At 52.2% G+C, this 26,492-nt stretch overlaps 10 protein-coding genes across 10 annotated transcripts; 7 read left to right on the top strand and 3 right to left on the bottom strand.

Moving 5' to 3' along the window:
* Positions 1-157: 157 nt before the first annotated feature.
* On the top strand, positions 158-899 carry POSPLADRAFT_1042699 (hypothetical protein; the record flags this gene model as incomplete). Its single annotated transcript, XM_024478152.1, has 2 exons — positions 158-394; positions 453-899. 2 exons carry the CDS (start codon positions 158-160, stop codon positions 897-899), a joined length of 684 nt encoding a protein of 227 aa, XP_024344282.1.
* A 960-nt stretch (positions 900-1,859) lies between these two features.
* Positions 1,860-2,705, top strand: POSPLADRAFT_1127819 (hypothetical protein; the record flags this gene model as incomplete). The annotated part of the gene is made up of 5 exons (XM_024483669.1): positions 1,860-1,954; positions 2,006-2,116; positions 2,175-2,194; positions 2,251-2,377; positions 2,420-2,705. The coding sequence occupies 5 exons, from the start codon at positions 1,860-1,862 to the stop codon at positions 2,703-2,705; spliced, it is 639 nt and encodes a 212-aa protein (XP_024344283.1).
* Positions 2,706-3,421: 716 nt separating this feature from the next.
* POSPLADRAFT_1051627 (hypothetical protein) lies at positions 3,422-5,540 on the top strand (the record flags this gene model as incomplete). Its single annotated transcript, XM_024480189.1, has 9 exons — positions 3,422-3,532; positions 3,586-3,856; positions 3,908-4,297; positions 4,356-4,456; positions 4,526-4,826; positions 4,881-5,045; positions 5,097-5,326; positions 5,383-5,475; positions 5,529-5,540. The coding sequence occupies 9 exons, from the start codon at positions 3,422-3,424 to the stop codon at positions 5,538-5,540; spliced, it is 1,674 nt and encodes a 557-aa protein (XP_024344284.1).
* A 434-nt stretch (positions 5,541-5,974) lies between these two features.
* Positions 5,975-8,850, top strand: POSPLADRAFT_1042702 (hypothetical protein; the record flags this gene model as incomplete). The annotated part of the gene is made up of 14 exons (XM_024478153.1): positions 5,975-6,043; positions 6,103-6,160; positions 6,220-6,263; positions 6,319-6,497; positions 6,551-6,635; positions 6,722-6,867; positions 6,921-7,202; positions 7,268-7,271; positions 7,319-7,566; positions 7,646-7,883; positions 7,948-8,029; positions 8,082-8,116; positions 8,169-8,319; positions 8,381-8,850. The coding sequence occupies 14 exons, from the start codon at positions 5,975-5,977 to the stop codon at positions 8,848-8,850; spliced, it is 2,091 nt and encodes a 696-aa protein (XP_024344285.1).
* A 297-nt stretch (positions 8,851-9,147) lies between these two features.
* POSPLADRAFT_1128641 (hypothetical protein) lies at positions 9,148-11,998 on the top strand (the record flags this gene model as incomplete). The annotated part of the gene is made up of 9 exons (XM_024483757.1): positions 9,148-9,627; positions 9,681-9,759; positions 9,821-10,120; positions 10,173-10,665; positions 10,727-10,866; positions 10,942-11,270; positions 11,324-11,492; positions 11,554-11,753; positions 11,870-11,998. 9 exons carry the CDS (start codon positions 9,148-9,150, stop codon positions 11,996-11,998), a joined length of 2,319 nt encoding a protein of 772 aa, XP_024344286.1.
* A 107-nt stretch (positions 11,999-12,105) lies between these two features.
* Positions 12,106-12,878, bottom strand: POSPLADRAFT_1030524 (hypothetical protein; the record flags this gene model as incomplete). The annotated part of the gene is made up of 3 exons (XM_024476734.1): positions 12,106-12,169; positions 12,194-12,666; positions 12,726-12,878. 3 exons carry the CDS (start codon positions 12,876-12,878, stop codon positions 12,106-12,108), a joined length of 690 nt encoding a protein of 229 aa, XP_024344287.1.
* A 1,107-nt stretch (positions 12,879-13,985) lies between these two features.
* POSPLADRAFT_1130446 (hypothetical protein) lies at positions 13,986-14,905 on the top strand (the record flags this gene model as incomplete). Its single annotated transcript, XM_024483956.1, has 5 exons — positions 13,986-14,118; positions 14,171-14,365; positions 14,416-14,462; positions 14,520-14,606; positions 14,663-14,905. 5 exons carry the CDS (start codon positions 13,986-13,988, stop codon positions 14,903-14,905), a joined length of 705 nt encoding a protein of 234 aa, XP_024344288.1.
* Positions 14,906-16,833: 1,928 nt separating this feature from the next.
* POSPLADRAFT_1064112 (hypothetical protein) lies at positions 16,834-22,246 on the bottom strand (the record flags this gene model as incomplete). Its single annotated transcript, XM_024481764.1, has 14 exons — positions 16,834-16,926; positions 17,571-18,533; positions 18,586-18,637; positions 18,694-18,739; positions 18,796-19,006; positions 19,063-19,097; positions 19,152-19,224; positions 19,476-19,517; positions 19,777-19,857; positions 19,911-20,521; positions 20,777-21,420; positions 21,460-21,509; positions 21,624-21,912; positions 21,942-22,246. The coding sequence occupies 14 exons, from the start codon at positions 22,244-22,246 to the stop codon at positions 16,834-16,836; spliced, it is 3,495 nt and encodes a 1,164-aa protein (XP_024344289.1).
* Positions 22,247-22,483: 237 nt separating this feature from the next.
* Positions 22,484-24,284, top strand: POSPLADRAFT_1042707 (hypothetical protein; the record flags this gene model as incomplete). The annotated part of the gene is made up of 3 exons (XM_024478154.1): positions 22,484-23,295; positions 23,497-23,869; positions 23,925-24,284. 3 exons carry the CDS (start codon positions 22,484-22,486, stop codon positions 24,282-24,284), a joined length of 1,545 nt encoding a protein of 514 aa, XP_024344290.1.
* A 125-nt stretch (positions 24,285-24,409) lies between these two features.
* Positions 24,410-25,614, bottom strand: POSPLADRAFT_1038020 (hypothetical protein). Its single transcript, XM_024477311.1, is given in 6 exon segments — positions 24,410-24,602; positions 24,665-24,841; positions 24,893-25,163; positions 25,182-25,305; positions 25,365-25,394; positions 25,593-25,614. The coding sequence occupies 5 exon segments, from the start codon at positions 25,384-25,386 to the stop codon at positions 24,570-24,572; spliced, it is 627 nt and encodes a 208-aa protein (XP_024344291.1). The 5' UTR covers positions 25,387-25,394; positions 25,593-25,614; the 3' UTR covers positions 24,410-24,569.
* Positions 25,615-26,492: the final 878 nt, after the last annotated feature.

Genomic DNA, 26,492 nt, shown 5'->3' on the forward strand with positions numbered 1-26,492 from the left:
CGTCCCTATTCTCCTTTGTCCTTCGTTTCGACTTTGTAACAGTCGTGGCTGTCCATGTCAACCTCTGTAGAACGCTCTGTTTATCCAGCCTATTCGCCGCCTTTGCCTTCTATTGGGTCTTAAACTCCCATAGCCTCACTGTACGCCAGTTCTAGCCATGGCCCCTCTGTACCCCGCCATCCAGAAGTCCATAATCACTGCCATCTCTCAGCCTCAATTTAGTGCGGCTCTGCCACCTCTATCCGATGCTGCATGGGCCAAATTGCTTGCGCCTTACGACCGGTCACACGATGAGAACGAACGCCTCGAATTTCTCGGAGATGCATTGATGTACGCGACTATCGGTCGCATGTTGTATGCGCAGATCCCTGACGGGACACCCAATCTGTACACAGTACGTTATACATCTCACCTAGCCATACGAGAACTTCTCAGACTTCCTCGTCACCTAGAACGTCCGCGCCGCGCTTCATTCTAACGCCACATTCTCGCACCTTGCGGAGAAGCTTGACATCTTAGCTGTTAGCAGCTCTGTATTACGCGCCTTGACTATCAGGAACTTTGGTGAAGCAGCTGCGGCTCCCATCTTGAAGACGAAGCCCGAAATCAAGGCGACGGCGGATCTGTTCGAGACGGTTATTGGGGCTTACTATCTGGAGAGGGGCTTCGAAGCTCTCTGCGAGTGGGTTAAAGAGATATACCGACCATTGATTAGCGTGGCTCAGAAGACATATATCGAATGGTATGAGTTCTGCTCAGTTTTCAATGCACTCTCCTCAGCGACGACAGGCATCGTTCAGGGAAGAAGCGCCATAGATATGACAAGGATCCAGAATATCTCGTATACAGGCCTCACAAGAAACCGAGAGTATTGGTCAGCCATGCGGTACGCAAGATAGTGCCACTTAGATCCAGATACCGAGCCGCGGAATCTCCGCTACGTTCCGTCAAGGGTGCGCTTGTTACAAGACTTAACCTGCACATTTGAAACGAGTTATTATGTTGTCAGCTGCTCATCGAATGATGACGTCCAAGGTGGTCTCGTCTGTCGGGGGCTCGGACAGGAGGCTAGGTAGCCCATCTTCTCGGCCGCGAACGCCGAACGCCAGGACCTCCGCACCAATACCCAAGAGCTCACGGAAGCCTATTATTATTGATCTCACCGTCGTCTCCGATTCCAGTGACGAGGAGGACTCTCCTGCTGGCAAAGCTATTTCACATCGTACCACAGGCCACGACCACCCCGTCCCTCCACACGCTTCTCGATCGCCTCTGCCGAACCCAGATCGTCCTCAATTTTATCAACGGTCGAATGCTATCGTAGATGACCAGGAGGATCGCTCGTCAGAAGAAGAAATTATGTTAGAGCATATGTTAAGTATGACGGTGGACTCCGGATCTGACATGGAGCTTGGGTCAGAAACATGACAGAGGATGAAGGAGATTATTCCCGGAATACCAAGATAACGCTCAGCCTCAGGGTACGGTGACGTTTCATAGTAGTAGCCCCATATGCTTTATGATGATAATGTCGCATGTGCGCGGACGAGCAATTGATATGTTTTTAGTATGCGTACTCCTGCTAGGAAACCTCGATTCTGCATGTTTCAATTCTCATCGCAGTCACTACGGTGGCTTGACGTTAGCCGTTATGTACTGCATTCAGTATAACGGATACAGTTGAGCACAGATAATACTCTGCGGCAATACCACACGGATGCCGGGATGCCACTCGCTTTCTGATCACATTCACCACGTGACCGTGACGCGAACGCGCGCAAGTCGAGTTCATACTTGAGTTTGTGGCGTGTCTCTCAGACTTTCTTCATCCTTGAGCTCCTCAAATTGTTGCGGAGAAGATGGCACCTACCAAGCAAGCACCCACGCGCCAGGCCATCACACTCAAGGGGTCTACGAACCTCGTCACCGAATTCTTCAAGTTTGCTGCCAACACGTAGGTTGCCACTCGGACATGCAGTAGCAGCCCCGACTGATTCTGGAATAGCATCTTGTTCCAGCGTGGTGTGTATCCTGCCGATGACTTTCACATGGTCAAGAAGTATGGGCAAACGGTCCTCGTCACACAAGACCTCGCCCTAGAGAATTACCTTGATAAGTGCGTATCTATGCAATGCTTCGCGTTGCAGCATAGGTTGACAACTCGTGCTTTACAGGATTCTCAAGCAGGTTAACAGTCCGTCTTCTCTTTTCTCCATGCCCACAGTTGGTTACTGAGACGATCGCACGCAGAGTGGCTCCTTACCGGCTCTGTCACGCAGCTCGTGTTAGCCATCATCTCGAAAGACTCGAGAACAACTCTAGAACGCTGGGTGTTTGACATCAACCTTGTCGAGCAACCAGCTGATTCATCAGAGCCGTATGTCTATGCTATTTCAAAACATAAGTTACGAACTGACAGACCCCACAGGGCACCTGCCAAACCCGAAGCGGAGATACAGGCAGAGATACGGAATATCCTCAAGCAGATCGTATCAACGGTCACGTTTCTACCTGTCATCGACGAGCCGACCGTGTTCAACATTCTCGCTTACACGTCGGACTCCGCTGATATCCCAGCTGACGAATGGGTGGATACAGACCCTCTCGCCATCGAGGCTAGCAAGAGTCAGCAAGTGAAGCTTCGAAGCTTCAGCACAGATGTCCATCGGATCGAAGCGATGGTAGCTTACAGGTACGAGGGGTGAGGCGCTGGAGGCGCATCAATGATCATGAAGGACGTTGACGTAAGTTGGTGGTTGTTCTTGCTATTTTCGTGTTGGCTATCTATGGACTCTCTGTAAAGCAGCATTGACATGATGTGGTGCAAGCATCGAGAAATCGATGATGCGTGGCGGCGTTGCGGTGCGAACCGGTGCTAGCATATTCGGCGACTACATAGCATTAATGTCGGAAGCCTCTTGTATCGATTGGGAAGCCTGCGTGTATATTCACTCGCAACTACAGCTCAGAGTCTGTTAATAGAACGCTTGTACACATTGCGGCGACGATGCACAACGAATCGCACAGATGATCAGCTCGTGCTAAGTTAAGCCTTGGGACCGCATAGGGACCGTGGCTCCGCCGGGCCATGGAAACGGGTACCTGAGAACCCCCGCAAACCGTGTTACCGTCGTCAGCCTGTAATTGAAGAGAATCCACCATAGAAGGTGGATGACGGACCATGCCCGATACAATCAAAGGTCGTCGAACAATTGCCATGGTCACAACCGGGTAGCGGCCATGATACCACAAAGCGCCACATATATATCTCCTCTTTTCCTCCCCACGACGACTGCTCCCCGTTCCGCTCTCTTAACGCATTCCTCTCCTTTGTCGTTCTCCTTTTTTGGCCGGCCCGTCCCTAGTTCTTTCGGTACAGGATACCTCTGCAGTTGATCTGTCTCATTAATTGCGGACGACAATGGGCGAAAGCTGGTTCCGTCGCGAGTTCCTCGCTCCCCGAAGGCTCATATTCAACGTCCTGTTCTTTGGCCTCCAGGTCTCCTTCTTCTCATATGGATGGTGGGCGCAGGTATGCCGATTTACTACCTTATCTGTGCGAGTGAACTCTTAACCTCGCTGCAGGCAACGAATAACAAACTAGCTGCTCTCAATGCCCTGCAATGGTCTGTCTGGGTATCTCGCGGTGCTGGTCTCGTCTTGGCCTTCCTCGCCGCCTGTCTGCTTCTTCCCATGCTGCGTAACTGCATCCGAGTCATCCGTCCTAAAGTCGCCTTCCTCTTCCCTGCCGATGAAAACATTTGGTTCCATCGCCAAGCAGCATACTGTCTCGCTTTCTGGTCCATGGTTCACACCACCGCTCATTATGTGAACTTCATCAATGTCGAGCGAACCCGTATGTGACACTTGGTTGATTGCCTCTTGCGTAGGCTAAAGCGGTCTGTAGAGGTCCGCCAGGAGTATGCTTTACAAATCCATTACACGCAGGCCGGTGGTATCACGGGGCACTTCATGCTGCTCTGCATGGTTCTCATGTACACCACCGCTCATCACAAGGTCCGCCAGCAGTGTTTCGAAGCATTCTGGTACACGCATCACCTGGCCTTCTTCTTCTTCATCGCTCTCTGGACCCATGCCGATGGTTGCTTCGTCCGGGATAGCACAAATGCAGCGTACATCGATACGTTTCCCTTCTATAACGCAGAGTTCTGCCTCGGTTATGAGAGTTGGCGTTTCACTATTTGGCCGGGAATCATTTATTTCGGAGAGCGCGTTTGGAGGGAGGTCAGGGCGAGGCGTGCTACCAGACTGTCTAAGGTCCTCGTTCATCCTAGTGGTAAGCGATTATTGTTTACTCTTCGGCGTGATGGTGTCTCTATCTCACATCATATCAGGGGCGATGGAACTCAGAATTGTCAAGCCGAGCTTCAAGTATGTCGCGGGACAGTGGCTCTTCATTCAGGTCCCAGAGGTCTCCAAGTTTCAATGGCATCCGGTACGGTCGAATTATGTCCTTGATGCCACGCTGCTAGCTGACTGTCTGCTTGTCATGATGTTTTTATAGTTCACGATCACTTCGGCCCCCGAGGATCCTTACGTCTCCGTTCATATCAGGCAGGTCGGTGACTTCACGCAGGCACTTGGTGACCGCGTGGGTGCGGGGCCGTCTGTTGTCGCTGCTATGACGAAGGCTGCCATGATAGGCTCTGAGAAGGATGATTCCGTCTATGGGACGCGTGGCGACTTCGTGGAACTTGATTCAGGTGCTCGTCCTCTGCCAACAGTGCGGATCGACGGACCGTACGGCGCCCCGGCCGAAGACGTGTTCAACGTCGAAGTAGCTGTTCTGGTCGGTGCCGGTATTGGTAAGACTCTATTGTGCTGCCATTTCTCTCAGACATGCTAAGATCTCTTCACAGGTGTTACACCGTTTGCGTCTATCTTGAAGCATATATGGTACCGTCAGAAGAAGGGCAATCTTCAATCTTTGAAGCGGGTCGAGTTCTTTTGGGTCTGCCGTGATGCGCCGTCCTTCGGCTGGTTCCAGACCCTCCTGCAGGAGGTCGAGGAGGCCCAAGTTGATCGTGGGTAGCCCATTCGTAGCAAAATAGAGCGCAACTAACGACTCTGTGTAGCCAACTTCTTGCGCATCAACATCTATCTTACCCAGAAGATCGGCGAGGATATGCTATGGAACATCGCCCTTAACGACGCAGGCGCTGAGTATGACCCCCTCACTCTGCTTCGCACTCGTACGATGTTCGGTCGTCCGGACTGGAAGAATATCTACGCCCGCATGAAGCAGGCTATCGAAATGGGTCAGTACCTCCCTGGTACTAAGGAGCAACTCAAGACGAAAGTTGGCGTGAGTATACTTCGAAATGGTTTCCATAGAGTCGTGAATGCTGAACTCTAAGAAAGACGTACTTCTGCGGACCTGGCGTCATGGCAAAGGCCATCAAAGAGGCCTGCGTGGCTTCGACAACTCCCAACATCAACTTCACTTTCGCTAAGGTTTGTCCTGCTTTGCCACATTCTGTGCGACTACTTACATGTGCGCCATGCAGGAGCACTTTTGATCAGCCTGCCTTGCTTCATATCTTGTTGCGTTGGCGCTCCGCAGAGGAGTGAACCATGCTTTTGTTGTAGTAATTAAATTGCTGTGGGAATGTGAACGGGCTGCACATCCGACCATGATACTCCATTGCTTGCATTTACCGATCCTTACAAATTCAGCCTCTGGCCGTCTCAGGCGCGTTCCCTGCCGGATGCACCCAAATAGATTTGTAAGATCGCGACATGCTAGGAAATGCTGAGACGGATTGTCGCGACTGCTCGCAGGAGCAACAATGTGACAATAGACGAATATGTCACGCCACATGTGTGTCGAGCACGTTACGCGACGCGATGCATGGTCACGGTCGCGTCTCGAAACTCTTGTCCTGCCTCGCGTTGTTACTCTTTAGCTGTCCAATAGCCTTCTACGTTATTTCTGTCATTGCGTGAACCAGAGATGGAGAAGGCCCACCAAATACTCAGAGAGACCTTCGGGTTTCCTTCATTTCGCCTTGCTCAAGAGGAGGTGCGTACACTACTTGCTCGTGTACTTGCCGCCACCGTCAACTTCACTCGGTCTCTCAGGTGATCCGGCGGCTGATTGTAGAGAATGACAATGCTCTTGTGCTTTTTCCTACTGGAGGTGAGATCTTAACTGCGATAGATACTGGTTTCTGCCTGCTCACAGTTGGAGTGGAATAGGGGGTAAAAGTTTAACGTATCAAGTGCCAGCTTTATGTCTAGATGTAAGGCATATAGCCTGATGCTCAGGGATACCTCTGAAATTCGTACAATTGCTAGGGACTCACACTCGTGATATCGCCACTAATTGCCCTCATGAAGGATCAGGTCGATGCGCTGGTCGACCGCGGTGTCAAGGCAGCTAACCTAGATAGTACTCTGTCTGCAGAACGGTCTACTTGGGTGAAGAGCGAAGTAGTCTCGGGCTCGATGAAGCTCTTGTACGTTGCTCCTGAGAGGTTAGTCTTACAGCAAGGTGTACGCTTCCAGCCACATTGCTCATGTTACCCAGGCTTAACAATGAATCTTTTGTCAACATGATGCGACAGGTGAAGATATCACTGCTAGCAGTTGACGAATCCCACTGCATTTCGCAGGTAAGTGGCAGCGTCTCATCCGAGCTGTACCCACGAGCCAAGCAAGCCGTCAGTGGGGTGCCAGCTTCCGACCAGAATACCTCAAGATTGCGCGGTTTGCTGAGGAAATGGACGTTGAGCGCGTGTTGTGCTTAACTGCTACAGCGACGAAGACCGTTGCCGAGGATATCTGCAAGAACTTCCTCATCGACCCTCTCGCAGGCGTATTCCGAACCCCCGTCTTCCGCCCAAAGTCCGTGCTTTTCGCTCTTTTCCGAAAGCATGTGTGCTCATTCATCTGCATAGCCTTGCATTCCGTGCAGAGGTTGCTCAGAACGCGAATGAGAAGCTCAATCGTATTATTCCTATGCTCAAAGAGCGGACAGGCCCTGCTATTGTTTACGTCACGACACAAAAACAGGCGGAGGAGATAGCGAACAATCTTATGCCTCATGGGCTTGAACCCATGGTGTATCACGCAGGCTTGCCCGGTGACCAACGTGAAGATGTCCAACAGAAATTTATGAACTCGGATAGAGGTATCGTCTGCGCTACGATTGCATTTGGGATGGGGATTGACAAAGGCGAGTGACAATTTTGTTTTCTGTTCTCATCGATATAACAAACCCCTCAGCGAACATTCGTCAGGTGAGTCACGTAGGTGGCTACTTATCCAGCCGGGTTTTCGATGTCTCGCTGCGTAGATCATTCACTACAACATGCCAAAGACGCTGGAGAACTACAGCCAAGAAGTTGGAAGGGCAGGCAGAGACGGACTGGAGTCCACATGTCTCATGTTCCTCTGTGCTACCGACATACCTATATTAGAAGGCTTCGCCCGAGGTGATACATGCGCTAAGCGAGACATAGAGCTGTGGCTGCAAGAAGTAGCATTGCGTGAGCCCGCTCCCGATGGCACTATAGACTTCAACCAATATCAGCAATCCAAACAGTGAGTACATCGCTTATCACACGTGGTCGTGGTTGCATTTCCCAACAATCTCATTGTAGGTATGATATACGCGTAAGAGAGAAAATGGCCTGAGGGTGAATGTACTCCCTGACGATCCTGTGCAGCCGACTGTGCTGAACCTGTGCTATGCACAACTCGAGCTGGACTTCGGACATATTAGGGCCACCACCCCTTTCTATACCATCTACGATCTTGCGCCGAGTCGAGGTGACGGCTGGTCGAAGGTCATGGCAGACAAGTCGCCAGCAGCCATCACGATCAGGAAACATTGGACCGCCAAGGCATCTGGTTACCAGGTTCGTGGCTTCTCGACCGCACTCGTCGTTGTCTACGCATATATACGTCTGTGTGCTATTATAGATTGATACAGTCTCCACTGCCACCTATGCAAAAATCGACCGCACTGAAATCGCCAAACAAATCAGCATCTGGGAACTCAACGGTAACCATAATATTTCATAGTCGAAATCTACGAACTCATATCAGATCCTCAGGGTTGCTCACTTGCAAGCCGTCGCAAGTCAGGACGGTCCGTGATAAGTTCCTCCGACAGCGTATGTGTTAGCTGATCTGTCTGTCAGCGTTACAATGTGGATGCACGCCACCCCATGCCTAGAGATATCGCAGCAATCAAGGACTTGGCGAATCAGTTGTATGAGGGGATGCTGACGCGCGAACAAGAAGCGATAGAAAAGCTGAGACAGGTCATCGAGTTTGTGACAACGGACGATTGTAAGTACAATCTGGAAGTTCTCGTGCCTTTCTCATGTTCAACGGACCTATATCTGTACAGGCCTAGCGCAATCCTTGGCAGCGTACTTCGGAGACGACAATGTCGTCCCCGATGGGATGTGTGGAAAATGCGGCTTTTGCATGTCTGGCGCAGGGCTGGACTTCTCGCCGACAGCACTGTCGACTCCCGACCCTAAACAAATCAGAGCTATCCTGGATGCTTGTCCAGAACGTGATGATCCTCGTCTTCTGGCGCGCATGGCATTTGGCATCACTTCACCTAGGCTCACGGCTGGAAAATGGTCGACCTACCATTCTCTATTCGGTAGCATGGACTCGGTCGACTTCAACGTGCTTGTTGAAGCGTTCGACAAGGAATGCGCCAAAGCGAGCTACACCCGGAGCGCGACAGCTGTGTCTGCCCAACCTTCCAGGACTTCGCAGAAACGTTCATATCCGGCACGGTCAAGCACCAGTAGCACAAGCCGCGGAGGCTCTAGTAAGAGGGCTCGGAGAGGAAGGTATACTTGATGTTCATCATGAAGACTTTCTTGTACAATACTTTCTGGAGTAATGCATGTACGAGTAGCAGCTGGTTCGTTCGAGTGGAAGTTAAACGACTTGGTCACGTGGGCGCGTCAATGATCGTGGATAATGAACGTGTGGCTGCATGATTTCGTACCTCGTTTGCGCGCGTCTTACATTAGCATTACTGCCAACCGTTTAGTGCCGCCATCTGGCTTCGAATATAGCTTGTGCGGCTCACTCTCCTTGCTCTGTTGTGAACAACCATCCTTCAGTCTTGGGTCTCACTTTCTAAGGGTTGTAATGTCTACGGCTTCTGCGTCAACTCCGGAAGGCACATCACCTGCCAATCCTAGTGCACCCTCAGCCGAGTCCACAATAAGCCCCACTGACCGCACAATTCTCGAATACCTGCGGAGTAAAGGGTACAAGGGTGCGGAAAAAGAATTTCTCGCGGCCGTTGAAAAGCCTGCTTCAGATGACAAGGGAAAGAACCCGGAGGCTACTGCCGCAACGTCGACGACAGTTAGCTCTGAGGAACTCGTGAAGTCTGAGGCTGTGCAGTCACAGCGGCCCTCGCGACCCGGAGAAAATGCCCTTAGGGAACCCGCCACTGCTTTGCAAGAACTGGCATCCCTGGGCAACTCAACGAATGTGCAAAATCTCATATCCAGCATAGACGCGGTCGGTGCTGAAGAGATACTGTCGCTCGATCCAACCGACAAACAAGAAGGTTTCCGAGAGCTTGAAGCGTGGGTAGATGGGTCGCTTGACATGTATCGAGTGAGCATGTACGTATCTTGAGGCAAATGAATCTTGATGCGAGCCCCAATTAGCCTGAGTTTCGGCCTATCCTATTTCCCATTTTCTGCCATTTCTACCTTGATCTCATACAATATGGCTTCAAGGAAGCTGGTGCGTATTGCGATTACCGTTCTCTGTCCGAGACTTGTAACTCATCTTCCATTCTCTCAAGCCATCAGATTCTATACCGAGTTCTCCCCTTCGTTGGGACCTTCCCATAGTGCCACATTACACCACCTATCCACCCTCTTGCTCCCTGCGCATGTGCAAAACGATGAGCTTGCCCAGCGGTTCCGTAATGAGAAGTATACTATTCGGATGAGCCGTTCAGGTTTTGACCTGCTTGTTGGCTGGCTGACAGAAGGTGTTGGTGGCGAGGCAACAGGACAAGGGGAAGGCTTCTCAGGAGAAAAAGGAAAACGAGGACGAGCTGCAATGCTGCGAGTGGTAAACAACCACCTACGTTTCGACGGTATGCTCCAACCAACGCGGACCTCTCGGAATACTCACGAGATGTTCATTAGTAACGCCATCGTCGACGACATCCGTCTCCCTGAACGCATGGGAAGAGTCTACGGGTCTCTTGTCCTCCGCCATTCCCCAGGCGAATGGAAATGCAACACTCACTAATCCCAACTCCTTTAACGCATCCAAGGGGGAGTTGAAGCTAGGACCGGCACCTGTACCCGAAGAACTCCGGGCAGAAGCAGAGCGCGTCATGAGAGAACAGGCTATGATGGACCGCGACCCGGGAGCTCAATATGACCCTCAGCTGTACTCAAAGGCCCTAGCGCCGCAGCCAGGGGTAGTCGCTCCTTCTCCGTCTGACCTGCCACCCTATCCTCCGTCCTTCAAAACTATTGATGTGAAGAGGGAAGTCGAGAGGGTGCGCGATGCGCGAAAGAGGATCCGACTTGAGCGCCCCAGCACACATGGAGCCGCGTCGCAAGGGCATGCGCCAAGGAATCTCCCATTACCTAGTATTTGCGCCTACACCTTACACGATGTAGGCGAAGGGTACGTCTATCTTATGAGTCATACTTTCTGTTCGTTGGCATTGACACGATGATTTGTTCAGTGTGCCGTGTTGCACGTTCTCCATGGACACCTCCTTGATGGCGGCCGGCTTCTCTGAAAGCTATATTCGGCTATGGAGTCTTAAGGGCGAGAAGCTCAAAGGATATAGGAGCGACTTTCAATCCAGTTCTATAAAAGACGGTCAGTAGGCTTCATGCCACTAGAGCGAACACCTGGCTGACAACTGAACACCAACAGCTGCATCTCTTCGCAAAGTCCGCGAAAAGGGCGGAGACACCACACGCAAACTGATTGGACACAGCGGCCCCGTGTACTCGGTTGCCTTCGACCCTGTCAGCGGGTCAGCGGCTCCTCCCCGCTATTTGCTCTCAGCATCTGCGGATGCGACTACTCGGCTATGGTCTCTAGATACCATGTCAAACGTTGCGGCATACCGAGGACATCAAAATCCAGTCTGGGATGTCCAATGGGGCCCTATGGGAATCTACTTCGCAACCGCCAGCAGAGACAGGACTGCACGGCTGTGGTCAACAGACAGAACCTCTGCACTCCGAGTATATGCGGGCCACCTGAGCGATGTCAACGTAAGTTCGGCCTAGAAACTAGTAAACACACCACATTCAACTGATTTATACAGAGTGTCCGCTTTCATCCTAATTCATTGTACCTCGCCACGGGTTCTAGTGATTGGACAACCCGATTGTGGGATGTACAGAAGGGTTCTTGTGTCCGTGTCTTCATCGGGCATCAAGGCATTGTCTCGACTCTCGCATTTAGTCCAGACGGGCGATATCTAGCTAGTGCAGGTGCGTTGTGTCTTCTTTTTGTGTGTGTAAAAATGTTGGTGTCCAACGAACGACCGTGCAGGAGAAGATCTCGCCATTAATCTGTGGGATATTGGTTCTGGCCGCCGAATCAAGAAGATGACGGGCCATACAGCGTCCATTTATTCTCTCGCCTTCAGTGCGGAATCTAGTATGTTAATCTCCGGCGGAGCTGATTGGACTGTGCGCTGCTGGGACGTGGAGAGCGCGGGTGGGCCGCTTACGAAGACTCGGGAAAATGGCGTCTTGACGAATGGCACGGGCCCTACAAATGGCGAACTTCCGCACAACAAGGAGGATGAAAGCATCGAGACGTAAGCTATCGAACCTGATGTACTGCATCTACGCTATACTCACAGTGTGTCTTGTCTAGAACCGACCTCATGGCAACATTCCCCACGAAACGGACACCCGTCATTAATGTGCAATTCACACCAAGGAACCTCTGTTTAGCGGCTGGTCTATACCTGAGTCCCGAGCAACGATGACCCTTAACAGTCGTTTTCCAAGGACATATCATATGCTAATCTAACTGTGTAATATATGTACTACCTATTACAAGATGACACTCAAGGCCAAAATCCACGTCGTCTGCTCAAAGTTCATCCCACTCTTCCTTCGCAACGCGCTTTACGTAGCCAAGCTTGTTGAAGAGACAACTACGGTATCTCGTTTGAACATACCTCCCTTCAGGCTTCGGGTTAGCCCAAAAGTTGTACATTTTGGTTGCGTCTTTTCGAGATAAATGCCACAAGTTGCGTACGAGTTCCTTCACTTCCATGTGCCTCGCTGGGTCTACTTCCCGCAAAAGCTGGGAGAATAACCACAGCCTTTTGCCATTAAGCTTGTCTCCGGGGAACGTACTCGCGCTCTCCACGCCCGTTTCGAAATCGCTGGTCGATGTATGACTGCCTTCCGATGCGCTGCTGGTCGGAGAGGGGATATACGTCCCGTCTTCGTCTTCGTCGTCCTCAAGATCCGCAATTGGTTCCGTCGGGACGTCTGATAGCAATCGGGAGTAGGAGCGGGTTCTATATGCTTCAAGCTCATATGGGGGAGGCTCGATCGCATGGCTAGCATCAGGCTGAGCGGAATTAGGTTGGCTAGAATCCGGCGGGCTCGATCCGGGCTCGTAGTCCTCATCGTCATGATCGCGCTGATGGTAAACGAAGTTATTGAAAGATCAACATGACGACCATTCGCTCATGCACCGACCTTCTTGTTGTATCGTGAGATGCAATAGTTATCTTCCTCGAGGCCCACCTGTGTGGCATCTTCCTCATCGTCTTGACCTATAGCCCGGGCCTGTTGCGAGAGCGTCATCCCGTCGAGGATGTCCTGGAGGTAATCTTTGTCATGGATTGACATCGTGAGGCGTTGAAATTGCGGAGAGTTGGTGGGCGTTACATACGCCCTCTGAGGTCTTTATACTCCTTGCATCTATTGTTCATGCCTGCCACTTGTCGCAACAACACGAAACGAGCTTTGTCATAATGTTCGACTAGGAAACAATGCACTGCTGGGGGGACGATCATAGACAATGATTTTGGTGCTGATCTTCCATATGGCACCGCGCGTTCTTCGAGAAGAGATTGATTTCTACGCATGCCGATCATACATAAAGACATCATAGACATTCTAGAAAGAGTAAGAAGGGCGCATATAACGTAGAAGCTGTAGAAGACGTGCTGTTACAAGTCAATTGGGGAGACACGTCACATGCGAGGCGTCGTCACTCACATAGTACAAGCAGTAAGTCATTCGTCACGGTCTGTCGAGCCACGCCTAGTAGATACACACAGACAATACGCGCATAGAAGTCATAGACCGCACGTATTGGGGCATAGAAAGCTTGAGGTCAAGAGCAGATCGGGAGCGAGTTTTCAGGCCTCATGGGACGCGTAATGGGATCAGCCATTGTGCTTCACATAATGAGGGCTTACTTGCAATGCATAGCCGAAACTGAAGTGCTCTATGCGCTGCGGGCGCGTCGCATGTCGCATGTCGCTCCAATCGCGCTCAGACCGCTGCCATTGCTTGACTCTTGAGATGATTGCAGGTTACCAAGGCCCAGTTACAAGTTCACTTCAGTAATTCCTGTGCATTCCATGAGGGCCAATCTTAACCTGATATTATGTTTTATTCACGACGCGATGTGTAGAGGATTCTCATCATGCATCATGACTGAAGAATACAGAGTTGGGAACCTTTCGTCGCGCTCCAGAGTTCCAGTGTCACGGCTTTAATGATTGTCACGTGATGGTGTCGCGCGAAGCCCAAGGCGCCGATTTGGCATGAACCTGAGCTCGACCTGAACGACGTCCCAGCTCTTCTCACCACTCGACGTTCACTTTGTGCAACTCAACTCGTAAGAAATCAGCACATATCCTGCCGAAGATGGATCTTGTAACTTGCTTGCTCTGCAATCCCGAGTATTTCGCAGCTGACACGCATGTTCAGGCCGAAGACCACCCAATGGACTCTGGCATGGCGTTCATGGGTGACTCCGAGGCGTTCATGGATGTTGAACCCTCTCAGTCCTATAACCCACAAATACCGTCAGAACCTCGTACCTCAGTCTCTCAAGCTGGTGGCATTGCAGAAGCAGGTGAGCAGTCAACCCCCTTGGCCGGCTGGTAGCCTACATCCTGTTGTACCAGTTCTGACCAAAATGGACCATTTGTATGAAGAAATGAGAGCACTTGTCGCTTCAGTTCCGCAGGCCCGGGACCCCTTTCGTGACCTGTTGGTCAAAGTTCATATTAGGAGACCGGACAGGGACGCGTGGACATACCTAGGTCGTGGCATTGTTTCGCAGGAAGGTGCAGGTCAACCGGGACAATCGTACCGCATTGGTAAGCCATATGCTATGAGGGTTGTATGTATGCTGATCAGCTGCATAAAGTCGTGAGGTCAGCGGCATCGAAGAAGATTATGACTAGTTTTGGAGAGGTGTGTACCATAGCAGCCTACAGGGGCATGCACTAACAGCCTTATCGTACCATCCAGGATGCCGCTGTTCAAGCAGAGAAGCGAGGCAACTTCGTCGTGATAGGCTGCGTTGAAGGCAATCGGGTAGTCTCCTGGTCCCTCAACGTGAGCAGACGTCAAACATGAAGTCGTGTTGAGTTTAATACGATATCGCGTTACAGGCACAGAACAATTCGGAGACACTTCGTCTTCTCGCAAGCATTGACCTTGCTTGCTACTCGCGCAAACACCTTGTAACCGACCCCCACAACGCGCACCGCCGGCGCATAACCCGGATTATCAAGGATGACCGCAAACGACGACACAAACGCCGCAAAGATCAGGACTCCATGGTGGCTGCATTTGCCCGCACAGGTCTCAGTTCTGAGGCGCCCGAACCACTGGCCGGGCCCTCAACGATATGAATATGGCAAGCAGGAAGCTCCACGAGATGCAAGCATCAATGTATTTGTATTCTAGTATCCTGTCTTCCTATTCTGTCTTCTATTTCATTCATCCATCGTATGTATCCAAAGGAACCGTCTCGTAGCATCTCAGGCTTTTGACCTACCTGCCTTCTGCATCATACTGATAGCACCCTAATACCACTGCCTGTGCTACCACCTTGTACTCGTTCAATAGAGCAGCTCTTAGTTGCATTTGTACTTGTCGAGTCTCCACTAGTTCGAATTGTCTGCCTCGTCGAGTCGTCGCGTCCGCGCTCCAGGTAGTCTATACAGAGACAAGGGGGTATAGAATGAGCTTTTGTAAGGAAGTATTTCTGTTTGCCCCTCACGTGCTGTGATGCAGATATATTGGTCTTCTAAAAAGAGGATTAAGTACGTGTGTGTGGGGGGGGGGGCATGCTTCAGTGGCGAGCACACCTACTGCTATATGGTGCCATCAAGCAGAGGACATGTATGATTGAGACATCATCATTGCAGGCATGACCCGATATACATGGGACTGTGTACGTACTGTCAGATGGGTCCGCGGAGCATCCATGCTGCAGGACACCATATGGCATGCCGTTTCCGAAAACCAAACAGCTTCGCACTGTTTAGCTGAAGACGAGAGCCTGATAGGCGTTCCCTGTATCCTTCCCTGCTGTTTTTGCGTTGCACAGTTAGAAAGTCCGAGGGGAGAGAACTATATTGGGGGAACAGGTCAGTCGTGTTCCCGGCCGCATCGTTGGTGCGTTAAGACGCGTGGCGTCGATTGGGAATAGACTGTCTCCCCTCAATCCGGGAACCAGACAGCGCGGTATTGGATTTGGACAAAGACGCTAGACTCAGCTAGTGATGAGATCTCACAAGCTGCATTGTCTTGTGGTTGGTCTACTGTGACTACATCGGATATTCCGCCTGAAGCAAAGCCACTGGAGTCCGACATGACTACGACTAGCTGCTGATTGGCTTTGACCGGCAGTGGTAACTGGTAGAAGCCTCGTCCATTGCTGACGCTAGACGACGGAATGCTGACTGGCAGCGACTGCGCGTAGATATGTAACTGGGTCAAAAGTTTCCTATGAAATGTGTTCACCCAAGTACACTTGCCTCGATGAATGTGAGAGTAAAGGCGCATTCCTCCCTGTGGCCTGTGTGCACAATTAGGTCGCTGACATGATGATTGTGTACTAGTCATACCTTGCCACGAGACGGCGAAAGCCTCGCATTGCGAGGGATTTGTCGTATACGTGAAAGTGAAGTTCAAGGCGTGGCTCCGCAGAACATAAAGCGGGCTCACGACAACGCTTGTCTATTTCTCCGAGATGACATGCGGTGGTGACATTCGGTCTCAAACCACAAAGATCTCAAATCTGCTGCAGTGAACAAGACAGGAGCAAAATAAGATGTCGCCAGGAGATATCCGTCTATCTCTAACAGATTATGTAGGCAAAGGAAAGGACTGGCTCTTTTGCATCGGGCAACGGTCGGCGAAAGTCACATCGCGTTCGTAGCTTGATTGAGTGTCGACGATAGGTCGGTATGTCCAAGGTGAATGCATATCACATGGAGACAACGTCTATGGAAGTGCCGCCTGAGTACAATGACTGATATATGAAAAGAAGGCCTACACCGTACTCTCTAAAGCCACTTCAACTGCACCGCCCCAAGAACGACGCCAATGTCAAGATTTAACCACGACCCCACATAATCTGATCTGAATCTTTAGTTAGCTCAATTACTGGAGCATTAGTGTTATGCGGTGGAAGTGATTTCACAGCCAGGGCGAGCAACTAATGAAGCCGGAGAGCTCGAAGCGGTGTTTTCCTCTGCTTATGTCGAAGGGGCAGGGCAAGGTCAGAGTCTGTTCAGGGTGCCGTCAGCTCGAGGGAGCGATAGAATTCTTGTCAGCTATCATTCGTGTGCTGGACCAAGGTGATAACTGTCAGACCAACGCCGTCTGATCGTCCCCTGAAATGCGCAAGGACATGGTATATGAGCTGAGATCACAGGTTAACCAGGAAAGTAGGTAACATACCGAGGCTTGCTCACTCGACCCGCCGGTTATAAGGGACCAAGAACACCCACATACTTCAGAGGCTCACTTTGCTACATTCTATTACGCACAAACCTGCGCGCTGGGCGTACCAGCGCGTTAGTTTACACACAAATCGCCTGTCCAGGGCAGGGGGGTATCGTCATGCACAGAAGCTGAACAATGACGAGGCGGCCAAAGGGCCCGCGAATCAGAACGAGGTGTAAGTAGTGCAAATCAATAACAAGCAGATGCAAAACGAGAGGAACGGCAATGAGCGGCAGGGTGAACTCGAGTGAACGACACAGGCGCATTGGAAGCCAAGCAAGCACAAGTGCAGAGAGAGCACCATTCAAGATGACAAGCTAAAGAGATCGGCAATAAATATCTAAAAAGTCTGGGTATCATACAGCGTCCCAGGACAAGTTGTTGCAGCCTTTTGGAGAGCCCCTGGTGTATTGCAACGATGCTGGTGCACATTGTTCATCGTGATGAAAAATTGTGAGAGGTTGGTGAAGGAAGGGCTGTTGGCGGCCCTGGAGACAGCGGTTGCTGCAGACGCGCTTGAGAAGTCTCGTCGTCCTGTTCTAACATGCCTGCTGAACGTACCGGCATTGTTGTGGAGCCCCCGCTCGTAAAAGGCGGGGGTGGTGGTAGCACATCATCACCAGATGTCGATGCCTCGTCCGCCGACTGTGCAGTCGCAGACGGCGCGCGGAACGCGCTGTACTGCGGAGGCAGCTCGATCACGTCTTCCGCGTCGGTGTGGAGTATGAAACGGGCCGGAGGCTGGTAGGCAGGCATACCCGCCATCGCTGCTTTCCGCCGTGCGCCTGAGGAGATGCTTTGCGCATTTGACGAGGATGAAAAGCTGTCTCGCAAGCCAGGCATGGATTCTGGGAATGCAGATGTACCGTCCGACATTTGTCGCGAGTGGGTCGAGTGGGTATATGGCATATAACCAGGATGGGAACCTGGTTGTATGAGGTTCGATACAGACGAGACAGCACCAAGGTCGCTGCCGTCTCCGAATTCACTTGGGTTGAAGAGGGGGTACGGCTGGACGATCGCAGGTGGTGCGTCCTCGCTGGTCTCGTGGACCAAGTCGACATTCTGTTTCTTACTACGCCCTGCGCGATATGCCTGGTAAACGCCATCGTCGTAGAACCTGCCTCTGGTACGCCTATTTCTTCGTAGGAAGTAGTAGGCCAGAAGCGCGATAGCAGCGAGTCCCACTATGCCGCCTATCACGCCTCCTGCGATAGCGCCCCCAGAGACCGATGATTTGGAAGAACTACCTGATGGGGTAGAGGTCGAGGTTGCGCTTGCTGATGAACTCGTAAATGTGGCAGATGGGTGTACTGCAAGTGAGGACGGGTAGGAGCCGGTGAGACATGTGGCATCATTTGTCACTCCGACCTGGTCTATAGGGGTACTCCCTCCTTGGCGACCCTTCGAATCTACCATTAAGAACAGCATCGACGTGGAAGCCTTGATATTTGCTATCCACTCGAAGTCAGGGGGACCGGTAGGCGGATTGAGCACAAATGTCTCGCCCCCAGGAATGATGCCCTATACGATAGTAGTTAGCGCATGTGAACAAATAAGAAAGGAAAACGCATACTGTAATGGTGGCCGGTTGCATAGCACCCGTGTAATTGGAGAATGAGTACTCTCTACCGGCAGCATCGTGAGCCTGGGTCTTCTGATTGACCAACGTTGAGATACTTACCTGCACTGATTCAAGGCCATATCAGTGTCGAAGAAGAAGTCAACGGCTATCAGCACGCAGATTAGCGAATACAGCAGATAGAGATCCAGCGAGAAAGGGGACCTTGCGCAGTGACGTTACACTGAGAATGACTGATAGACGGCCCCGTCGTAATGACATCGGAGACTCCTCCTGTAGCAAAGCCGTTCGCGTCCGACATGACTGCAATAACGGTCTGATTCTCCGGGAACGGTAGCTGGACTTTGTATGAGCCCTGTCCATTGCTATAGCTAGAGGATGGAATGGTGTAATTCAGCGTTCGTCCGTAGAACACCTACATGTTTGGTCAATTGACACAGCACATGAATTTCTTTCGATGCAAGCACGCACAGGAATGAGTGTGAGTTGATACGGTGCAGTTCCGCCTGCAGGTCGGCTTTTAGTGGATACTCGCATGACGAGCTAGCATCTTGGCGCACCTGACCATGACACGCTGAAGTCGTCGCATTGCGAAGCATCCCCGTAGTCGAAAGTGAAGTTGCCGGCATAGACCTGAGACGCACACAGCGCTATTATGGACAACAGATAGCCCAGGCGCGACTGCATGACCGAAGGCATAAAATAACGAATCGCAAGACAAGAAGAAGTTGTAGCCCTGCAAACGAGGACCGGGGGCCTCAAGAAGCACGAGCGACCAGGCTATGCCGACGCGCAAGGTGAGACAGACTGCTCCGGAGCGGTGTTGGAAGGAGAGGGTGAGAGAAATGCTCAGGAAGGCAGCGGGCAGGAGCTGCGGGACCCACTTGATCAATACGCGCCGGTGGGCGGTCGTGCATATCACCGATCTGCCGATGCAGGCACGTCATTAATGTCGCTGAGTCCAAATGTACCCTCGAAAGCGTGCTCGAAGCTGGTATAACATCATTGCCTCAGCAATCTCTACTCCTAATCTGCTCTACATGTATGCGGACGCGGACCAAACGTATCATGAACCGTACATATCGAGGCGCAACAACTCTAGAGACGAAATGAAGTTCGTGTGGTAGTGATGTGGTCAATCCCGAACAAACAACCACGAGGCACCATAACAACGGTTATATTTACCTCGCCGACGTGAACAGCCTCAGTACCATCCTCCAGGGACTCGAGAGGACTCTCCCAATCAATTGAAATGTCACCCGAACGCTGTGCACTGGCAACAGTCTAAGTGCCTCCAGGTCTATTCGGCGTCGACGCACGAGTGGGGCCATGAAAGTAGCCTTGATATCGTCCGTGCTTGCCCCGCCGACGTCCACAGCCAACATTTGTGCTTCTACGTCCATACAAGTGACGTTAGATCTGTCAATGAAGGGGCTACGTGACAAGTCTTCGACGGTGCCGAGTTGCGGCCGACCGTGGTAAGTTTCGGGCCGTACCATAGCGTATGGGTTGGCCTTGTCTACCCCCAACAACCGGGTCGGTTTCAGCACCGAACGCGGCGAAGCACGGCGGCTGGCAACTGGAGGCATAGGAACAAAAGCGGGAACCGACTCGGAGGCCTTCAAGAAAAGCGCAACATTGCAATGACCTCGACGAAGTTTGAAAAGCCTCGGCGGACGAATCCTAGGCTCAGTGAGTGACACGTTGCGCACGATCATGCCATGGCGCATGACTACTGCCCGGATGCGTCCCTCTGGGTTCCCCAGCGAGGCGTGCGCGCCCATGAGGATGAGAAATGGCGTGGGGAGGATGGGCCGAAAGGAACCATTTTTCATGTGGTTCAGTATCCTGCTTGAGGGTAAAGCTTTGACAGCTCTAGGCGCGGGAGTTCCAGGTGACGCCGTTTGGACGGTTGCTTGCAGAGGCGTTGCTGGACAACGAGCATCACGACTTCTAGTCACAGAGATCAGTGCAGGACTAGAAGACCGCGCAGAAGGAGTCTTGACAGGCGACGTAGCAGCACACCCAGATCCAGAGCAGGTCCGAACACGTCTCGGCACGCCACAAGGAGTCAAATTGTCCGAGGTACTGCAGCTGCGTTTAGTTGACGGGGTGCCACCAGATATAGAAGCCGATGGAGACGTAGTGGCGCCAGAGCTGACGCCTCGACGCTTCTCATTCGTACCCACAACAGCCAAGTGCCGAATAGGTCTCGTGCCCGACATGTAGGAAGGGTCGACGCGCCTTGATTCCAAAGAGACAATACACTTAGCAGATTCTTTCTTCTGCATGTCAGACAGATTGTTGACATTAGTTCTTGACAACGCCGCCCGTGCAGAGGTCCTGAGCATGGATGTCGGGGTAAGACATAATTCTAGCGCAGCGCCTCTGTTGTCCAGCTTGTTGTGGGATCTGGTTGCACCACATATTGGTGGCAGTTGACGCGCAGCAGATACGGAAGACAAAGCATGCTTTGTTGCAGGTACAGCAGGCAGCCGCTGCACTGGGGTCACTTTGGCTGGGCTGTCTGCTGTAGAAACTGCACGAGACGAGCCATGTACACCAGACGCCATAGAAATCTTGCGTCGCGGACTGTCCTGAATGTCCCGTGCAGGCACAGTTGTACGCACTGCCTGCTTGACAGGCGGCAAAAGCAAGGGAGCAGAAGAATGCCTCTTTACGTCCAAGAGGGTTTCAGGAACCACAGGTTTGATAGATGCTCGTAGCGTGCTCTTGACCTTAGGAGAGTTAGCGGCGCCGGTTCGTTGACATGAAGGCTGCGGACGGGTGCCCGGTTTCTCGTGGAAAGAGATAACCCCAGAGGCCGACCTAGAGATAGGCCGAGCGCAACTAGCTCGCATAGCTAACGGGATCTTGCCAGAAGTGGACATAGGCCCATCACCAGATCTGGCCGGTACCTGTCCAGCAGTAGCACTAGAGCGAGTGTTCGTCACATCACGCAGCAAGACGGGCACAGGAGGTCGAGGTGACCTAGGCGCAGAAGCCAGAGGAGAGAGAAGTGTCCGACAGACTTTGCTTCGCTCGCTTTGCATGAGCGGACTCCCTTGTACGACCCTAGGAGACGGAGTAGGCGACCATTGAAGAATCCTGCCGACGATGCTCCTCTGCAGTAGCTTTTGACGGCGCTTGTGCTCTGGCGTTCGATGAGGCGTCACAGGAGTCTTGGGCCGACCCCGTACTGTGTTCAGCAGTACCTTGTCATCCAGATACTCATCCACAGTGTGCACGACACGCTCCTTGAACGACGTCAGCAAAGAAAGTCTTTCCTCTTCCGAACTATGAAATGTGTTGAGAACATGCCTGCGAGTGATGAAGTAGATGAAACATACCGCGAACGTTGCAGGATCTCATCGTTATCGGTAGATCCCAGCCTGGGGGAAAGCTTTCTCTTCTGCGGGGAAGGCCAGTTGAGGACCTTGATAGGCTTGTGCAGACCACCCGCATAATGCGACCGTGGGAGGAGACGCTTGTCCCGAAGCTTGCTGCTACTACTTGCACTGATACTGCTGAAGGACTCGGAGCGCGGTAAGGATGACGGCAGCGACCTAGGTGCTCGCTGCGCTTTCTTTTCATCCTTCCAGAGCTGCAGAAGCTCTCGCCTAGTGCGCTCCCTGTTCTTGATGTACTTAACCATTGTGCCAACCGCGCAGCGGTGGGAGTCGGGTATCGCGCGACTAGCAGGCCGTATGTGTTGCAGGAGTGGAATCAAGTTGAGGTTGAACTTGACGCGCCGGATCAGACAGCGGCGCGTTTGTCCCAGTTTGTTCTCAGTGGCTGTAACATCAGGGCTCGGTCCCAGCCTTGAGAAATAAGTATACCTACGCGCAGTCGGTCGCGCCTTCGTTGCTTCTCAACACCAACAGCTGCAACAATGGGGGTTCCTGCTGAACACCCCGTCTGGACGCGCGAACAGGTCGCCGCTCGCATCCTCGCAGGCGAGACCCTCGTCATCCTAGACAACCAAGTCCTCCGCATCCCTCAGTCATGGCTCATGGCACACCCTGGTGGTACTCTCAGCATCCTGCACTTCGTCGGACGTGACGCGTCGGATGAGGTCCACGCGTTTCATTCCGACGCGACGCTAAAGAAGATGAAGGGATATATGGTGGGGCGCGTCGAGGTTGGTGAGGATGGCTGGGATCCCCTCATGCCTCCCATCATGAATGGGTGGGTCAGGAAGATTGGCCCGAGCGGCCAGCGCGAATGGCACAATGAGGCAGCGCCGCTCAAGTTGGCGGATGAATCACCTTCGGCTCTGCCTTCAGAGATCTTGCTTGTCAAGAGGGCCGAGACTACGTCTTGTCCTTCACCGTCGACGCTTCAGCACCCACCCACTGCTCTAACTACAAAACTTCAGGCGCAGCATTCGGCAGCGTACAAAGTCTTACACCAGCGTGTCGTTAATGCTGGCCTCTACAAAACACGGTTTCTTACTGGCTACGGGCCGGAGTTCGTACGGTATTCCCTCCTAGCTATCTGCTCGGCCGTCGCCTACTCGAAGGGATGGTTGTTCGTCAGCGCGCTATCCCTCGGGTTGCTCTGGCAACAGCTCACATTCTTCGCACACGACCTTGGCCATCTTGGTGTGACGCATGACTGGGTGAAGGACCGTCTCATCGCCATATTTGTTGCCGATTTCATTGGTGGTCTGAGTATCGGGTGGTGGGTAAACGTCAGTAATTCGTACTCTGTAGACTGTACCTATTCTCATCAATATACGCCTAGAACCACAACGTACATCATTGTGAGTAGCGTGATACCTATGTGATGCGACTCTGAGTGACATCACCGTTGTCCGAAGTGGTCACCAATCATCCAACTCAGTGGGTGCTACGCTATCATGAATGTATGAGCTCATAATATTGATACACCTTGCACTTTCAGTGATCCCGACATTCAGCATTTACCATTCTTCGCCATTTCTCCCGTGTTCTTGAAGTCGCTCTGGTCTTCGTACTACAAACGTGTCATGGTATTTGATGCCTTTGCCAGAGTATTCCTCCCTTTCCAGCACAAGCTCTTCTACGTCGTCCTCTCTCTAGCGCGATTCAACCTTTACGTGCAGTCATACTCATACCTCGCCAAGACTGCGTTTGAGCCTAAGCGCGCTGTCGGGGGCCGCTGGTGGTGGTGGGCCGAGATCGGCTCCCTTGGCCTATTCTTTTGCTGGTACCTTTCGATCCTGAAGGGATGCGGTACTTGGGGCAACATACTCATGTATCTGCTCGTCAGCCATATCGCCGCTAGTCCAGTTCATGTTCAGGCGAGCCAACTACACCTGTCTCGATGACGATATACTGAAACCGCGATAGATTGTGTTGTCGCACTTTTCACGCTCGACCGAAGATTTGGGGGTGACAGAGTCATTCTTCGCGCGTCAGCTCCGCACGACAGTGGATGTGATCTGCTCACCTTCCATCGAATTCATTCACGGCGGCCTTCACCTTCAAGTAACCCACCATATGTTCCCGCGCTTGCCCCGGCATAACCTGCGAGATGCTAGCTTGATTGTCAAAGAATTTGCCAAGGAGCAGGAATTGGAGTATGCGGAGTTCGGCTTTGTAGAAGGCAACGGTGACGTTCGGAGCGTACTGAAGCAGGTAGCAGACCAGGTGAAGATTGTTGGCATGGTCGCGGATGCTGAAATTCAGGAGGCCATTAAGAGCTCATGAACGTAGCCTGTAGAACTTTTGTTGCACCCTTTCGAGTGTCTTCGACTCTGACTCACGCGATGACACCCTTATAACGCTCGATCGACCGGCAGACGCCAATCGATACAGGGAACGGAACAGAAACGTATGCAGAATGCGAGGCTGTGACATGAATACTCGGATAAGCACGGGCATAATGATTGCATAGTGCATGTAGTGCAATAGCCACGTCCGGATTTTGAGTACATGGGGTGAGGCGCGAAGAACATAGCAGGGGAGGTCGTGAAGCGAAAACAGATGAATATCCTACTTCTTCTTGTTCGCCTCCTCCTCTGCCTTCTACATTTGCAAACAAGATGGTCAGCGCACGCAATTATAGAAGTTAAGGACGTGAAACGAACCTTGGCTTCCCGCTGCTTGCGCTTGCCCTCGTGACGGGCGACAGCGCGCTCGGTGCGGAGAGTGCGGTAGGCCTCGAATTCGCGCTCCTCCTCGGTGATCTTCCGGGGCGTCTCGTGCTCGTAAGAGTCGGTAAGCGGCAGGCCCGTGCGGACCGTGGGTGCGGTGAGCTCCTCGCCCTAGAGAAGCATTGGTTGCTGCAAAAAATGATGCAGAATTAGTTTACGCACCGTTGAATCGCCCGTCTTGGGCTTCTTCGCGTTACGGGGGAAGACAATAAGGCGTTCCTTGTACACCTTGAGACGCTGCACGTTGAGCGCCTTGCCCTCCTCGCTCAAATTTCTCCTCCGGTGGTCGACGACAATGCCAACACCTCGGGCCTCCTTGCGGCCAATGCCAGCCTCCTTAAGCTCAGCCAGGGTGAACCCTCGCCCCTCGCGAACCTTCCTGTTGTAGCGGACAGTCTGTGCACGGACAGCGGGGCGGAGGAGGGTGAGGGGGCGGAGGAGGGTGAGGGGGCGGACACCAAGGGACGCAGCCTTGGTCTTGCGGGCCTGGCGGCGACGGAGCTTGCGGCCGGGCTGGTCGAACCAGGTGCGGACGCGGCTCTGCCAGTCCTTACGGAAATGGTTTTGGTGGAGAACTGCATCGCAATACAACCTGTGAGTACTGTCTCTGCATGTGCCAAATGTAGGAACAGACCGTTGTTGTGCTTGAAACCCATTGCTTAGTCTGTGGCAATCAAATTAGTGTCAGCAACACTGGTTACAGTACGGGACATCAAGTCAAGACCGCAAGTACATCCACCGTTCAGACGGTCGATCCAGCACTTTGCCGACCAAAATCTGTCAAAATGACTGCACAGACCGTCCGTACGGGTATCATATAGGCTCTCTGCATGGATTCCAGTGCGTAGAAGGGCATACTGACCTTGAGGAGGGTTGTCTTAGGGAGGTACGGTCAACACACAAGGATTCGGTCTGCTGCCGCGGCAATTTGCGAGGTGCTGTGGCGGAGCGTCAATCGATACCGCGTAGCGCACGTGTCTTGACGCTCCTGCATCAACCACGCACACCTTAGCGCTGTGCTTTCGACACGCCTACTCGAAGGATTCGACTTTGATTCAGTACTGATGCGTACTTGTTGCGCCCGCTGGTCTGAGTCTCGTGTTTCTATAAGGTAGTCGTACGCAAAGCCATGTGTGCAATGCCCCTGAGCTTCCTGGACATCAGCTTTGAGCCACAAGAGACTTCTTCGGTATCTGAGAAATGGACACGAGTTCTGGCGCGCCAAGAATGGACGCGACTACTAGTGCCTCAGAAATGGACACCAATGCTTACCCGGCAATGGTCATAATTGCTGCAATGATCTTAGTTGCCAACCACAGCTACGTCACACCTAATTTGCGGTGGTGCCTGTGATGCAATGGTGTCTTGCTGCGGTACTATCCCAGCATCTCCCAAACGACATTCAAGACGAGGCCGCAGAGCACAAAAATTCTCATGCCATGTCAATGTTGGACCGATCTCCGCTTGCAGTTATGCAGTCCTTGGTACCTCATGTGTTCATTTGCTGCGCATCGCAGAGTCTCATTCGAATTTTAGAACGATCAGTTGACCGTCGCCGTCACTGTGAAACTTCTACACGATTGCAACAAGCCAGTCGTTAAATTATAATAAACGCCTCATGAGTCTAGCCTACCGCATACACCGTGCATGTCGGTCACGACTGACGTCTCACAATTGGAATTCGGAGGGTTGCACACTGGTATCAAATGCTGCGAGGTTGTGAGCACGTAGCTGCACCAATTCTGTTGTTTTCAGATCGCAT

The sequence above is a fragment of the Postia placenta genome (genome assembly GCF_002117355.1).
Source record: "Postia placenta MAD-698-R-SB12 unplaced genomic scaffold POSPLAscaffold_1, whole genome shotgun sequence".
Classification (NCBI taxonomy): domain Eukaryota; kingdom Fungi; phylum Basidiomycota; class Agaricomycetes; order Polyporales; family Adustoporiaceae; genus Rhodonia; species Rhodonia placenta.